This window comes from Pholis gunnellus, assembly GCF_910591455.1.
Source record: "Pholis gunnellus genome assembly, chromosome: 23".
Classification (NCBI taxonomy): Eukaryota; Metazoa; Chordata; class Actinopteri; order Perciformes; family Pholidae; genus Pholis; species Pholis gunnellus.
Genome location: NC_136550.1, coordinates 7,804,592 through 7,821,307, shown reverse-complemented (window position 1 = coordinate 7,821,307; position 16,716 = coordinate 7,804,592). Strand labels below are relative to the sequence as shown.

Below are 16,716 nucleotides of genomic sequence, written 5' to 3'. Positions count from 1 at the left end.
TAGAAAAGCATCTCCAAATGCGGCAAATATGACAGTGTTCCCCTTGGATTTGGTCATGTGGTTGGTTTGCATTGACTGTAACTGTGGCTTTTATTCCATGCAGGTGCGTAAGGAGTATGGGAAATGCCTGCGTACTCACTGCTGCAGTGGCAAAAGTGTGGACAGTTCCATCGGCTCTGGAAAAGGCACCGCCTCCCGTGCGCCAGGACGTTATTCTACTGGGTCACAGGTGGCAAAATGAAGTCCTACTTTGTTTTCTTTCTTTTCGTTCTTTGATTCACTGCACTTGACAGTATCTCCTTCAGCAGGACAAGTTAACAGGCACTGCGCTTCCCTGCTCTCACCTCCGAACAAGGACATATGCTGTCCTTCCTTCTATTACACAGTCGCCTCTAAAATATATTCTCTCTTAATAACTTGAGCTGTGGTAGGGCGCCGTGCAAAACATTAAAGTTTTCTTGCGTCTAAATTCTGGAAGGATGTGCACATCTGTGTGATGTCACGGATTATTATCGAGGAATAAGTCGCCCGAGCGATGCAGACCGACTACTCAAAGATAGAGCTCAGTGGAAATCTAAAACCAAATGAGAGTTTAAGCTGAACATTTTCCGAGTACATAAAGTCAGTCTGGAATTCATTTCCACTAGAGCTGGTACAGCGGCGCTGACTAAACCATTGGCTCGAGCTTTGTGAGGAACTTGTTCATGCTCACAGATGCAGATTGGACTCTCTCTGCCAAAATATGTGAATTCTGTCCCCTTGTAAAGTAAATGGCTAATGGATTCCGCCCACATTGACCTGAAGTATAGGATGAATTGCCATGATACACTGTAATTGAACATAATTTCCATATTCTAAAGATTGTGGTTTCCTTCCAGTGTTCCGTTATTTAAATAGTGCTTGGAGTCAAGCGTGCAGTGGCAACCCACGACGCAAGCTGGTTTCTGCACACAGATCAAAGCGTTTAATTATACACAGTGCTTTGACAAGATGGCTGTAACCTCATGCTCAGTCGCTTTATGTGAGCGAGACAGGAATGGAAACACTCAGAAAGACGTGCTTGTTTATTGCTTACTCTGAGGCATCTAAATGAATGTGTAATCAGCAAAGTACATTCGAACCCGCCGGCTATGAATGGTTCAAGTTTTGATCCGTCCAAAAAAAACAAGAAGTCGCAGCAGCAGTGTCATTTCCAACCCATCTGTGTCTTCAGTGCTGGGGACAACATGACGTAGAATATGTTAATGAGATCGTCCGTGTCAGTATGTGTTCCCGTAAGATTACAAGAGCTGCGTGTCACCTGGGGGTGACGCAGAGGTGCCGTATTGATCATACCACATCTGCGTGGGCAGTTTTTTTCCACATCCTTTATGAGACGATGGAGAAACTTACATGTGTAAAAAAAACATGCTCACGGTCTGTATGTCAAATAGAGAATTTCAGGAGGCGAGGGTGCATTTGCTCCAAATGTAGTTAATGATGATGGCAGTGCCGACGCCATAGTTAAGCTGGATCTTGTTCGAGGTGTCAAAGGCAACTTAAAAACATTGCTTCATTCCATGACTTTACTCCTGTTTTATTTTTTAATCTGGTTGACGATAAATTGGTGTTAAGGCGGTGTAAGGATGATACTCTCGTGCAATAGTATTATTAACGGTAGACATTATGACCAGAACCACAAAAAAAAGAGCGTTGATTATCCTTTATGTGAAGCACTTCATCACGAAACATTCTGAACAATGTTTTCTTTTCGCCGTCACCAATTCGTGGATCAATCTGGAAATCTGTGAAAACCTCTGCCAAGCCCGTCTGGCACAAGACAGCAAGCATTCAGCTCCATGGTTGAATAACCAGATCCTTAGCTTGTGCAACAGCCCGTGGGACACTAACATAATTAACCAGGATGAACCCTTTTGGATTGAGCATTTGAAAGCTGAGACACTGATTCGGAGAGCTGGAATGATGTCTTTATTATTGACTTTGCCTGTCCCAGTACTGGTGCTCATCTTTACCCACAGCTGACATGTTTTCTGGCTTGAAAACTTGATTAAAAAGCAGACATCTTATTTATTTTTGCTTCATATCTCACCCTTTATTGTGCTTAAAAGTTAGTTTAGTGTAATAGAACTTCACAAATAGCCCATAATGTTAGTCTTTTACTTTTCAGCTGTATTTCTGACAATGTACAGATTGAAATCTGACGTGTTTTGACATGTTGTTTGTCCCCCCGCAGAGTCGCATCCGTCGAATGTGGAATGACACAGTCAGAAAACAGTCAGAGTCTTCTTTCATGACCGGCGACATCAACAGCTCTGCATCACTTAACAGAGGTACTTGGTCACGCAGCACACATTTACTTGAATGACTCCTTTTTGTCCTTTACTTGAATACACCGGCCTTCACCTTTTTAGACTTTATTACAAATGCAAGATAGAGTTTTTCACAAAAGATTCCCTATTTTCCAGTTGCAGTCGCTTTCCATTTAATAGGACAAGAAGACTTTAGATTATGAAAACATTTTTTTTTGAAAAGCAAAGCTTTTAACTGCAAACCTTGAGTCAAGGTAAATCAGTCATGTCACAAAAGTTTGCACAAGATACTCCAAATGATCAACATTTCAAGTAGGAGACACATTTTGTACCCAAACGTTAATTACCACCAAATATAAATGTAACTACGCATATGGCTTGGTGCATTTGTCGCCTGGATGAAAGACAACACGATTGTGAATACAAGGCAGAGATTAAAAGGATAAAATCCTGATTTGGTGTCGTACTGCTTCAAAAAATATTGTTCATGTTTTTTTTTATATTTGAAGCATCAACAAATCCTCAAAGGAGTTTGCAAACAGGATTTCATTTCATCTAAACAAATACAAATAGAATTCAGTGAATGTAATGAAATCCAAATGTTTGTAAAAATTCTGGTTTTGGTGCATTTAATAAGACTAATAAAATTCACTTGTCAAAGCAGTGCAACTATAACTGACAGTGAAACTGGGCTTACTCCCGGGAAAAGTGCTGGAATAAAAACAAAAAAATCAATTCAGTGGACTTCCCTCTCAGACACACGCGTTAATAAAAAGTATTTTTCCATAATGTATTTGACAGCGGTGCAGTGAATGGAGTTAACTTCGGAGTCCCTCAGATCATACAGAAAATAGATCGCAGCCTACGTCCGACATCGAGTGGCAAATACCGCACTGGCTGGCATCCGTCCCTAACACTCTCCCCACTCATCGCATCTCTTGATGGAGGGCTCCAGTTCCACACTGCTTGCTCTCTAAATTCGCTCTGGGCGCCTGCTTGCGTCGACACTAATGCATAGTTACAATGATGGATTAATGTTCGACGCAGGGAAGAAGTGTCAAGATCTCAATAATTAGACACTCAGCTTAGCACCATCAACAGACACAGCCTCGATCCATTGTGGAGAGGCTAAATTGGGGCAGGAGGGGTGGGGCTGTAGAAAAGTTGAAGAAGAGCGTACAGAGATCTTCCATGAAGGCAAAAGGCGGAGTTAGTAATTAGGAACGCAATTTTATACCCTTGGCTTCTTACCAGGCTGGATTTGATAGAGCTAAACACTCACAAGAGTTAAGTGTGTCCTGCCATCACAAGTATCATAGGGAACAGATGCAAAAAGAACGTCACTTATCCGCGGCTGCTCCCGTGCTGTTATTACGGTATTATGAGTTGAGGAGCGACTATTTCTTGCTGATTTGTCCTTTTGATTTCCCACACCCCCGGCTTCTCCCCCCTTTTGGCACCTGAAAGCGAGCTTGCAGCTGACACTCGAGAGCGTAGCCATGCAATCATCCTGATAGCATTGCATGTTCAATTCATCCCAGCATTCGGGATTATTGCACCACACAATCAGTGCAATCAGTGGAGCTGTGGAAATTGTCCAATTTATCCAACATAGACACAATAAGTGGGGGATCTGTCACTGGGAGAATTCAAAAGGGGCTAGCGTTCATGGAATACACTGTAATTAGGGCAAACAGCAACAACAAATTAAAATTAAAAGAAAAATCTCTAAACATTCTGTTTTCCAAGCTAAATTATAATACGGCTAATAGATACTAAACTCAAACTAAATATTGATTAATGCTGAAAGATCAGCAGTACTGTTATTATTTTAAAATGTCATCCATGTCTTCCAACATAGAAAATATGAATTTAATAAGAATCCCCTCAAAAAGTAAAAAGACCAACTTTTTGAAAAGATAGCGTGTCACAAGGTAACATCCAAATATTTCTCCATTGGTTTGACAGATTCAATTCTAACTGCTGTGTACTCGTACCTCGGATAAAAGACGTTTACCTGCTGTGGCACAGCATACAGGAAGTCCTCATAAGTCTTGACTTTGCTGCTTTAGAAATAATAGCATCATTTCATGTCGACAGGTCTTGTAAACAGGAAATGAATGCACACCTGATATTCAGCATAATGTATTCAAACACTTGAAAATATATTATTTTCTGTCAACGGGCAAAAGAAAAGCCGGAACATCAGGGAATCCGCACCCTTCATGTTTAAGATGTCAGCCTTTAAATCTGCAGCTAATCACAGGGCTCAGACTGTGAATGTATCTGTGGCGTGATGCTATGTGGTTGGGGAAACTGATGTGTCATTTGGGCGAGATCCTAGCAATCCAAGCGAAATGAGCCAATGTTCTGTTTGCGCGAAGGCGGCGAGGTTGAAGTAATAACTATCTTGACCAAAGAGAGGACATGTCACTAGGCCTGTTAGTCACGTTATTGTCATTCGGGGAGTTTCTAATCTAATGTAAACAAACACAACGGGATGTATCCGGGTCAGCAGAATTGATAGCGGTCATGTCCATATATGGTTGAGGCCATGCGGTGTACCAGAGATGTCAGAGATGAGATGTACCAGTCAGAATTCTGAGCTATTTTTTAAGCAATAGGTGCCTGATTTCAGAAAGAGACAGCAGGCCTCTCACTTCTAGTTTGGCATTTCGCCTGTTGCCATCTTGGCTTTTGCCCTTTGCCTTGTTGGCATTTTGCAGCATGAAGTGACACGAGAGGGTGGGGCTGAGTACAACCGGACGCTGAAAAAGACATTTGTAGGTAACCAAAATGTTCCAATTAACACCAGACCAGTTATATCTGATTCTTAGTTAACGTTACCACTGCTGATTATTGCAATCTCTGTTCAGAGGAGGTGTTTTGCAAACTGTCAATTAAAACAATTGCGAGCACTCTATTTTTTTTTTTTCAGCCTCAAAGACCAAACAGTTTCCCGAGTGATTATTGCATTCTGCCCTGTTTGAGTCTAGAAATGTAACAGTTCATGTGTTGTGTTGGCCATTTCGATGTTTCTTTGTAATTTATGTCTGTTAAGGCTCGTATGCTGCCTGAATGTGGAGCACAGAAACAGGCTTAACACTCATGGCTGGCATTAAAGGTATAATATGTAGGCACATTCTCGCTTGCTTTTTTTATAAACGCAGCATTAAAAATGTGCCCCTCTAGTAAGCTGGAGAGATGGATGGATAGATAGATAGATATATAGATAGATAGGGTCGACCGGGCTAGAGAGGGAACAGCATTAGTGAGAACAAAGCTGGAAATCAGAAGAATAAAACATTATTTTCTGATTGTTTTCCAGCATTTACGTTCTATAGCACAAATGGAAACACCCATGCCGCATCCCGACACCACGGGAAGGTGCAGCATTTAGAATGAATGCAGCATGTTTCATCCTGCTGTGGCCTGTCTGCTCTCTCCGTGTCTCCGCTCGGTCACGGACACGGTCCAATATAGCGCCGCACGGCAGAGAGACTTGACAGGTGACACACAGAAGCACATAAAAACACACAGCGATGTATAACAACCCGTTTTCCATTGCTTTGTATCAGGCGGTACTTGATTTAGGATTGAGACCAGGCAGCACACATCCTGCTTATTGGCTAGGGGTTCCATCCCCAAATGTTCTTTACTGACGCCCAGCAACGTCCTGAGCACAGCAGAATTAGAAGAGAAAATATTTTGTAGGGAAATTGTTGCATATTATACCTTTAACAATACAATTGACACACTTTCCATCGGGCCCATTAGCCGCGTCAGTGCAGCTCTGCCACTTTCATGTGTAGCAAAACCCCTCACATTGATGATCATGTGATCATTTAGGTGTTAATGGCCGCCATTGCTCAGCTGCATCTGCCCAACTGATATGTATGTTCTCTCTCTTTCTGTCTGTCTGAATATTTTTGACAATTTATCCACCCACCGACCGTTCTCTGTCTCAACGCTCTTCTTCTCTTCTGTTTTTTTTCTGTCTCACTCCGTCTCTTCCTGGCTGCTCCAGGGGCTATGGCTAACCATCTTATACCTAATGCACTCCTACGTCCTCATGGCACTAACAATCCCTATAATACATTGCTTGGGGAATCGGCAGTCTATAACAACCCTCTGGGCATGTACAACACACAAGGTGTGCTAGCTTCTTTTCATTCTTTAACATTGTGGCTAGGGCAGTGTTTTTTTTTCTTTTTTCTTTTTTTTCTGTCCGGTCCTGGAGAGACTGCGAGGTTTCACATCTTTTGTTCGTGCTCAGGAACAGAATGCAACTTTATGATTGGAGAGTTAAAAGTAACAGACTTGCACTGAGCTGAGATGCCAGTGTTCACCCTTGAGTGTTTTTACAGGGCTTTGATTTAAAAAAAAAAAAGAAAAAAAGAAAACACTGCTCTAGGTGTTGTGTGTTAGCATTGAACAAACTATTGCTTTGTCACAAAAATCCTACAGGTTTGTCGTGCTGTGGGGTTTTTCATTGGGGGTGTATCATGGCTTCTAGTCAGGCCGTGCCATTCGGTTACAAAGTTACACACCCAGACATTTGGCCGTCATAGACATGATGAAAAATGTGTGCCTGTTGGCAGCTAGATACATCCCCAGGCATTTATTTTAAATGTGCTCTAATGTCGTCAGTGAAGCTTGTGTGCCATGTCTTTTGTCTTTCTCTTTTGAGCATTTCTTTCTTTTGATGCTCCTGTTGGATCGTCAAGCATCGTTGTTTTTGGGATGAATGTAATTGGAATTTAAATTTCAAATGCAATTCATTTATATTTCATAGAATAGAGTAGTCTGAAGAGCAAAAATGAGGATTACCATTCATTTGATTCTCTTGTGTTTTAATAATTTCATGAATATAATTTCCTCCATTTTAAGCCATAAATGGTTCAGTTTTCGGACTCTTTCAAAGAATAAATTGCCCTTCCATTCGGAACTTTTGATTGTAAAATTGCTAATTCATATATTCAAAATGAGGGTTATTAAGTCAACGTAAATGTGATCCACCTGTTATTTAGCTCCTTGGGGTGAGGGGGTGGTGGGTGGTCAATATATTGGTACTTGAATATAACACCAATAGAAACCATCTCTGATCAGCCAAAAATAAATACATTTGAATCTGGCATCAGCATCTTAAAATACTATTCATCTGTGTGCAGAGCTGTTATTATTTTATTCCAACGTTGGGCAGTCAATATGAGATCGCTGTAACTTTGTGAGTCTGTAAAACTTGTGTGAAACTGAGATAAAAACTCGAAGAGAGCTTTGATCAGGGGATAATTTATGTATGCAATACAAGTACTGCATCGGAGCTTGTGACAGAGGGCCATAATTCACCTACATTGCCGTAGGTGTTAAAGAAATATCTGGAAGGATGAAAAATGCAAATGCATCAAACGATTTACTGGTGCATTTGACACTCTCCACTACCGTTGCCATGTTTCACCCCGAGGATTCTGCAAAAAAGTCATATGAAAACATCTTTACTTCGATATATTTTCTTCTCTGATATGTTGTGGTTCTTTCTGTGGGTACACAATATTTGCACGATACTATGAAAGGATTGCATTCCAGCAGCATTTTCTCGGTGCGTCATCAGCATACTGTACGTGCACATTTCTCTTCTACCTGTCACTGTTATGCTTATTGTGTTTTCTTTTCTTCTTTCCTTCCCCTCATGCTGTCCCAAAAAAAAGAGCCCTACAGAGAGACAAGTATGGGAGTCAAACTAAACATTGCTTATCAAATGTAATTGACTTTGGCTTTACTTTCTTTTCACTCGATGCTGACAAAGGGGTAATGAAAACAAAATGTCATTCCCTTTGGAAGTAATAGCGTTCTTTTATGACAAAGGCCCTCACCATTTCAAATAGACCTGTAAAAATCAGTTTAAATCACATCCTGGACTTCACTGCTTATTGTACTTTGCACTTCTTGATGTAAAAAAAAAGACTTCAGGCATTTGCTGCTTCTTACAGGCAAATATCCATTGACCCGTTTGGTATCGCACTCTGATTAAGTTAATCCAATTAGTCACCATTTCGACTCAACCTCAACATTTAATGAGGCCTATCGATATCGAATGATTTGTATTCTTATCAGCACATATTGAACACCCGTGCCTGTTCATTTTATTTATATTTTACTCTTCACTTTGATCAAGCCGTCACATGTGTTGAAGGTCTCAAACATGAGTCTTGTCAAGTTCTGAAGAGGTCCAAACTCGTGGGCTTGACACTTGTAACGAGCCGGATGGCCTTGTATGATGTAGTTTGAATTAACGTTAATGCTGATGGCATGAGCCTCGATAGAATATGAAATATGAAAACCCGAGAACGGAAAGTCTCATTCCTTTCAGTGTGGGTTGATGTACTAATTCATGTCTAGAGAGAGGACTGTTTATGTTCACACAGGCAAAGCAGACATGAAGAACTATTTTTATTCCAGTATTACAATGTTACCTTGCAATGCTCAAATGGGACAATATGGCTGGGGTCCAACTTTACAGCTGTTGCTCTGGTTTGTGTTCACTTTAAGTGTCCCATGCATGGCTATGGTCTTTGTCTTTGCTTGCTTGACTGTAGTGCTGAAGCTTTGTGTGTGTGTGTGTGTGTGTGTGTGTGTGCGTTTGTGCCGTGCTTGAGCTTTGTGGTGTTGCGTGTCACACATATCGGTGTTTTCACCACTGCCATAGAGTAATGAAAAGTGAAATTGGGTCTTAGAAAATGTTATTTTTGCAACAAGGTAAGTGTGTATATGATGTTCATATTTACAGGATATTGTGTTTTGTTATTGTGCTTTATATCTTTCCTAATCCAAATACTGTAGGGTCTTAATTTCCACGAAGCACACTTTATAGAATTGTGGGTGACATATCATTTCGTAGAGTGCTTGGGGTTCAGAATAAAAGGGCTGGAGAATGTGATGGGTGTAATTTGTGTTTGTAAAAGTGGCTGACATTTAGCTGTTGCAATTACATCCCATCAGATTCCACCCTTGTCATTTGCCCCACTCTATACCCCAACCCAACCCGTGTTTGTCATTCCAGAGGGAATCCTGAACAATGCCCGGGATACAAGTGTCATGGATACTCTACCACTGAATGGTAACCATGGCAACAGCTACAGCATCGCCAGCGCCGAGTACATGAGTGACTGCGTCCAGATCATTGATCGGGGTTACAACCACAAGGAGACCACCCTGGAAAAGAAGATCCTGAAAGAGCTCACCTCCAATTATATCCCCTCCTACCTCAACAATTCCCACGAGCGCTCAACCGAGCAGAACCGGAACCTTATGAATAAGCTGGTCAACAATGTCAGCAACGGTGGCAAGGACAGTGGCTACGGGATGGGCTTGGGAATGGGGATGGGCATGAACGTGGCGCTGAGCCTGGACGACCACTCCACCTTTGGTCCGCACCACGACGAAGGCCTGGGCCTGGAGCTAATCCGCGAGGAGTCCAATGCCCCGCTGTTGCCTCAAAGGCCGCTCCCGTCACTGCAGGCGGCGGACAACCTTAACAATCACCTCCACCAGTCGGCGCCGCCACCCCTTCCTCTGCCCCACCACCCCTTCTCGTCCGCCACCACTTCCTCGTCTCGAAGGAGGATCCCCCAGGAGAACAGCGAAAGTTTCTTCCCCTTACTTACCAACGAGCACACCGACGACGAGGGCTCATCACCCAGCCACAACCACCAGAGAGACTCCCTCTACACCAGCATGCCCATGCTGCCCGGCCTGCCCGACGTGTCTGCCAAATCCGCCGACGGCTCCAAGGACGGCGGGGACGCCAAGAGCCCAGAGGCCAGTTCGGACGACGTTTACTACAAGAGCATGCCCAACTTGGGCTCCCGTAACCACCTCCATCAGCTGCACTCCTATTACCACTTAGGGCGGGGCAGCAGCGATGGCTTCATCGTGCCCCCAAACAAAGAGGATCTATCCCCAGAAGAAGCCCAGTCAGAGCCCTCGCACCTGGTCACCAGCCTATAGGCCCAACACCCTCCCGCTCCTCCAGTGTCCCTCCTATTACCGTAGTCCTCTTCACCGTGTCCCCTTGTCCCTTCAGTCGTTGGCAGTGGTAGCCTTTCTTTTTATTCTGTGCCCTGAAGACTGAAGCAGAGCAAATGACTCTACTCGCTTTTACTCACCACCAACAGGATATTATTGCTAATATGTGACTATATTTGGTTAAACATTGCGGGAATCTGTTGATGTTGTGTGTGTGTCCCCCCCCCCCCCCCGCCCCCCTCTCCAACCCTGTGTGGTTTGGCGTGTTTTGTCTCAGTGTGAAGAGAGACAATTACTCGCACAGGATTTTTAGGTCTCTGTATAGTCTTGACAGTCGAGATGAACTGCATAGCCCCAAACTATACAAGTCTACACTATAGGCTTCACCAGAATAAATGGGAAATTTAAAAAAAGGACTATTTTATTATACTTCTGTATCTATATTGCTTTTTTGAAAGATTTTCTTCCTCTTTGGTGAGTTGCAGCACATTTTGTTTGCTGAAGTGTCCCTTCGATGAAAAAAAAGACAAAAAAACAACAACAACAACAACACAAACACATTTTGAACAATTACCATGAAGGAATTATTGATCGTATGCTTTCAAGCATAGCTGTTCTTTTTCTTTCATTTTACTGTAATAACAGTTGTTAAAAAGAGGGAGAAAAAAAACTAATAAGATAATTATGAGATATTTCTATGTAATTGTACAGGTAACTAGCATTGCACACAGTAGTATGCTTTCTTTTGTTCCGAGCAAACCCTTTGTCTCTGTAAATGTAGTGGTTAGGAGCAATTTTGTTCTGTTGTGCTGGCCTTTCTGGTTTTCTGGTACCAGTCTGTTTTTTTTTTGTTTTTTTTCCTCTTTTATCACTTTCCAAGAATTGACCGTTCTAAATAGAAGCAAAAATAACACAAAAAATATCACAACGAAAACGCGTATCGTGCTGGCATTTTTGTGCTACGTATTCATCTTTGTTTTTCAGGTCTACTTTCTGTTTCAGTTAGATTTCTGTTCCCGTTTTTTTTTTCTTTTTACTGTGTAGATAGCAGAGCTACGATTCACAGATCGTCAAGGAGACAGAGTAAGTCCTAGTTAATCATGAATGTCCCTCGGAAAGGTTCATAGTGCATTCTGCATCTCTATTGGCATTCGCTTGTGCTTCGAGAGAGAGAGAGAGAGAACAAATTGAACATTGATGAGCACCCGGCACTTGTACAAAAAAAGAAAGATGGTTGTTTTACTTATTAAAGAAAGAGCTTTTGGAGTGAGAAAAACTGGAAGTGTTTTTGTTTTTCTTCCTCAAGGAGAAAATATATTTATTTATCTGTTTACTAAACAGTAATCAAATGCAGGATGGAACCAAGTTTAGTGGCACAGATAAGTTTTTATTATCGGCTATGATTATGGCTTCTTATTTATTCATTTTTGTAACGGTTTCCAAGTTGAATGACATAACTAATATTTGTTGTAACAGTGAAACTTGTTTGCCAACAAATAAATTAATGACTAAGATTCATCACTTAGCTATGACAAAAGTTTTGTCTGGGTCTTGAAACTCTTTTATATGGATACCAGCGACGGACCTCCAAATGAGGAAACGATCAATTCATTTTTTTTAATTATCGGTTAATATCCCTCATTAGCCCTCTGTCCATTTTAGTGCCAAATAGACTTTGGCCCAGAAACAGTGGATGTGCTCTGTATGCTCTGGTCTGCTTTACAATAGAAGCAGTGATTTCATAAGCTGTAATAAATATTTCAATATCATTGCTGGTGTAACCAATGAATTCTTTACAGAGACTGTGTTTTACATTAGTTTGATACACTAAGCAGGACACATGAAAGTCACCCGGACCGTTCATCCTGGAAGAGGGCAGGAGGAGAGGTAAGTACGCCCTGTCTTATAATGTCAATATTAAGTCATAGTATTGTATTGTTTCATGACGTAGCAACCGCTCTCATCAGCGAACTAACTGTTTGTCAAGGCCCACCTGATTTGCACAACAAACTCAATATTACACTCAAATATTGCATCCCTGCCCCCATAAACCTAGTTTACTCAATTCCTCATATATTGGTATTCTAGGCTTTTCCAGTGGACGAATAAATGAATTGTTCCACTGTGTAATGAGCGGTTACAAGCTTTCTGTACTTTTCTCTCATGTTTGCTTATTGTATTTCACAATATCCTGTTGTAACGTACTGCAGGAAGGAAGAAGGAACTCGAGCAATGCTCCCTGAGCTGGTTCTGTGATTGATGGCTGAGTCATAATGAAAAGTTACCGGGGGATGTTTGGCTGCTCTTATTACAGCCTTGGAAAACATATATTTTCACTTACCTGTATTTATAGATCTAATTGTTTTGGTGTGCGATATCAGCCATAGAGATGTCTGCCTTCTCTCCAACATAATGGGACTATATAGTACTGGGTTTGTGCTCAAAAGTGTAAAAAACAACAACATTTGAATAACTTTCAACAGCAATGTCTGCTTCCACAAATCCTGCAGCTTCATGGTCGGAACTATGGTTGAAAGAAAATAGTTCCTGCATGAAACTGCTCATAATGTCTGTGGATTATTTTGAGAAGCTGGGTCATGATTTCTGGAGAGAGACGTTGCTGTAGATATTTACAAATATATTATTTTTGGCGCTTTGAGCACCACAACTCCAGAGCCAATATAGTACCATTATATTGGAGAGATACTAGGCAATTTACACCAAACCAATCTAGATTGATAAACAGCCCCACAGATAGGACGACAAAGCTGTATTTCTTTGCTTTTGGGGTGAACTGTCCCTTCAAGCATGGATCTTCACTTAGAGATGTGGCTCCGGTGGACAGAAAGAGCTCCGCGTGTCCCTGCTGCATCATTTTGAATGGCATTTACAAACTAGGGCGAGTTCATGAAATGTGCTGAAGATGCCACTCTGGCTCCTTATCCACTTTATTAATAAGTTGGTACGCAAGCTCATAAGCTGCCCTGACGCTGGCAAGGAAACATGCTTGCGCGGCACAAAATGCCACAGTGAATAAGCAGCACTGCAGGTCACTTCCCTCCCATTGGCTTTGCAGATTTATAACGGCGTTCAGATGTTTACTGGCACATACAAAGACACAGATTGCAGTCGGTGCATGATATTTTATATTCAAGCGCTATCTTTAATTCACGCTGTTTACCCAAGTGAGAACAGTTTCTGACCAGCACAAGTGGATATTTTATTTTTTACTGCCATCAGACTTTAGACTAAAAACCTTAATTCTGCTTCGCTCCCTAACCACAAAGTAAGTAATGACATGTGCTCAATGCTCTTAAAGTAGAGCACTTCAAAGGAGATGCCAAATAAATTATTAATTCATAGTATTTGTGCTATTTTTTGGTCTCCAGATGTTCTGGTGGATAATCAGCGATTATTGTTGGAACTCACAACAGACTTTAATGTTGTCTGTGTCCTTATTTCACAGTTTAAAGTAAAAACAACAACAAAAAACTTTTATTTACACTTTAAAAAACTTTTAACAGACAATGGAGCAAATGCTTATGATAGAAAGAACTACACTTTTCAAGCCCCTGAGGAAGCTGTCTGGCCAGCTGTTTCATGCCACAATCCCTGCCTGTGACTGGAGATATCCTTGTTGCTGACAGTTAAGGGCGATTTCCCTCCATCCTACCTCCAGCTCTTCGCCAATCTCCAATCATACCATCTCCTAATCCACGACTGATTTATTTGATTTCAGCTTTAATGTTACTGAACATTAAAGTCATCCGATGTACTTTCCCTTGAAAAATAATCAATATAATCTGACATGTTTCAATATAATCTGATATGTTTTCCAATGGCACGTCATTCAGAGTCACACAATTTCTTTTCAGTTTTTGATGAACATGTTTAGCACAGGGGGGCTGGAGACACTGTGGATGTGCTGATAAGGACGAGTGTCCATTTGATTCTGGTAGAGAGGACGTATTGCAAAACTGTTGTCTGCCCATTTGTGTCGTCACACGCGTTTGTAAGCATGACGTGCATATGTGTGCTCACATGTTGGTGTTTGAGGACGTCACTCTGCATGTTTGCACACATGTGAGTGAACGAGACAGGTGCATGCCATGTGAACGACAGCGTACGAGTATCTCAGATGTGATACAAAAGATGGCGCATTTTTTTTTTTTATATCTCGCCCCCTAGTGAAAAATCAATGGCCAAATGCCTGGCAGAATTCCAAAATGAAAGGTGAATCAATGTCATCTCCAGCGTTGTGTATTGGGACAACTTGACAGCCTAAGCACATAAAAGAAAATACCTCTCTGGCTTTTTTTTTTTAGCCCAGATAACATTGATTTAAGATAGAGGCGAGGATTTGGTCAATGTTTGCCACTATGGGGCCCAAAGTGTTCAAGAATTTGGGATGTGGTTGTACTTGAGATATTAAAGCTTTGGTCTGCGCAGCAATAAAAAAGAGGTCAACGAACTTGGAGAAACTTACATTATTATCAAGCATTTCCATAAGCGACAGTTATCATCTTAAAGGTCCTGCACGCCGATGGTAAACCGATACAGGTGAGTTTGAAGGACCTGATGACCTGTGTTCCTCATCAGCGTAAATCAAGAGATTCATGGGTTTGTTTTTGTTTAGTGAGAGCTTTTATCTTCCTTTAATAATGAATAGGCTATTTATTGTTACAGAGCCACAGAATTGTATTTATTTTTATTTATGTTTGGCTGATTAGACAATCTCTCAGGACTTTGCTGGCATAGTTGTTATCTCCCTCACGTTCCTGTTAGTGTGTTACAAATTACACATAATATCATGTTTGGACCTTACATAATTAGGCAAAGCACTGGGCTGAGAATTGCAAGATTTTTTTTCTCCCAACAAATTGTGTTTGCATTGTACGTTTTTAATCTTGATTTGAAAGAGCCAATCACAAAGTAAAAAAAGACACAAACTACACTTTGGGAATTGGATGAAAGCTTTCTGTTAGAGGGATACAAATGCTGGAAACAAGTTATGGGGAGAAATATAAAAATAATGCATGTCATTTCTAACAATATTCTTATAAATAAAAGCATTAGGAAATGTAATATTAATTAAAAACGGGTCTTTGGCGCTTCCTTATTTTGCAAATACATATAATATTTCGAGTTGCTCAATATCATTTGTGAATTCGACATTTGCCCAAAAATGTAACGTTCGTCCCTCCTGAGTATAGGAAAGTGTTGCATTATGGGTTGCTTGTCGCCGAACGTTAAATGTTTGCCAGCGAGTTTCTAATGTTTCAACCTGTGGAACTTTTCTATGCTCGGTAGTTAGCCTCCAAAGTGGCGAGTAGAAGTCTAAACAGAAGTTGTAAATGTTCGTGGTTTGCTGGGGATGAAACAACTCACGTGAGAAGCGTCTCACTTTTTCTGTGACTTTAAAAAAAACGCAACGCAGGATTTCATGCTGCTCTCCAGAAACCTCCCTGGACACGACGCACAAAGGTGAGCTCTACGCTTCATTCAACGTTGGCTTTAACTTGCACAGTAACGTCAGCCGTCTATGTACTTGTTTTTTTTAATTTTATTATGTATTAGAGAAGAGGTTGAAGACGACAGTTGGATTTGGTATAATGAAAAGTGGGTGAACATCCCCAGCTGCAACGAATACCAGGTTAATACGGCCATCTGCTAAATGAGTCTGTTAGTTGAGCATTACGAAAAGGGCGCCGACGTTATTGATTAGCAGACTGGTTCAGCTGGTGTCTCTGGAGCAGTGCGTTAGCCTTCACTGTAGTGTGTCACGGCTTACTTCTACAGTGTTTTTATCTGCTTGTGAGTCAATTGACTGACATTCATCAACGAGGTTGTTTTTATTTTTTTTATTTTACTTTACTGAATTAATATGGGCTGTTAAATATGGTTTATTTACCTTACTTGTTCAACATTGTAACGTTTCTATTATGTATGGTGCAAAGGTTGTCTTTAGGTCGATACATTTACACCAGGGTCAATACACTAATGCATTTAGTGTTTTAAAAACAACACGGACAGCTAACAGCACAGAAGTGCAGAATCATGTGGGGCCATATTGCAGGTGAATCTTTCAAAACAACAATAAATATAACTATATATATATATATATATATATATATATATATATATATATATATATATATATATATATATATATATATATATTACCACAGAAAACACTGTTGTGAAAAGGAGGCATGGTTACAATCCGAATCTATCTAACGCGGTTGGGCCTGCAACCCCAATCATTTTCAATAATAGTTGTTTTTCAGTGATAATTTGGTATGTAATGAGTCAGAAATAGTAAAATTTGCTCATCAGTTTTCCGGAAGTCATGCTCTCTAAATGTCTTGTTTTGTCCAACCAG

At 41.0% G+C, this 16,716-nt stretch overlaps 1 protein-coding gene across 1 annotated transcript in view; it reads left to right on the top strand.

Annotated features, from left to right (window-relative positions):
* Positions 1-10,316, top strand: part of LOC306714295 (adhesion G protein-coupled receptor L3) — a gene marked incomplete at its 3' end in the record, with an annotated part of 114,640 nt that extends 104,324 nt beyond the window's left edge. Inside the window, exons 18-22 of the mRNA XM_079184282.1 lie at positions 104-229; positions 2,234-2,330; positions 6,337-6,462; positions 8,018-8,035; positions 9,370-10,316. Coding sequence (XP_079040408.1) covers positions 104-229; positions 2,234-2,330; positions 6,337-6,462; positions 8,018-8,035; positions 9,370-10,316 — 1,314 coding nt within the window. The remainder of the gene's footprint in view (positions 1-103; positions 230-2,233; positions 2,331-6,336; positions 6,463-8,017; positions 8,036-9,369) is intronic.
* Between the last annotated feature and the right edge of the window lie 6,400 nt (positions 10,317-16,716).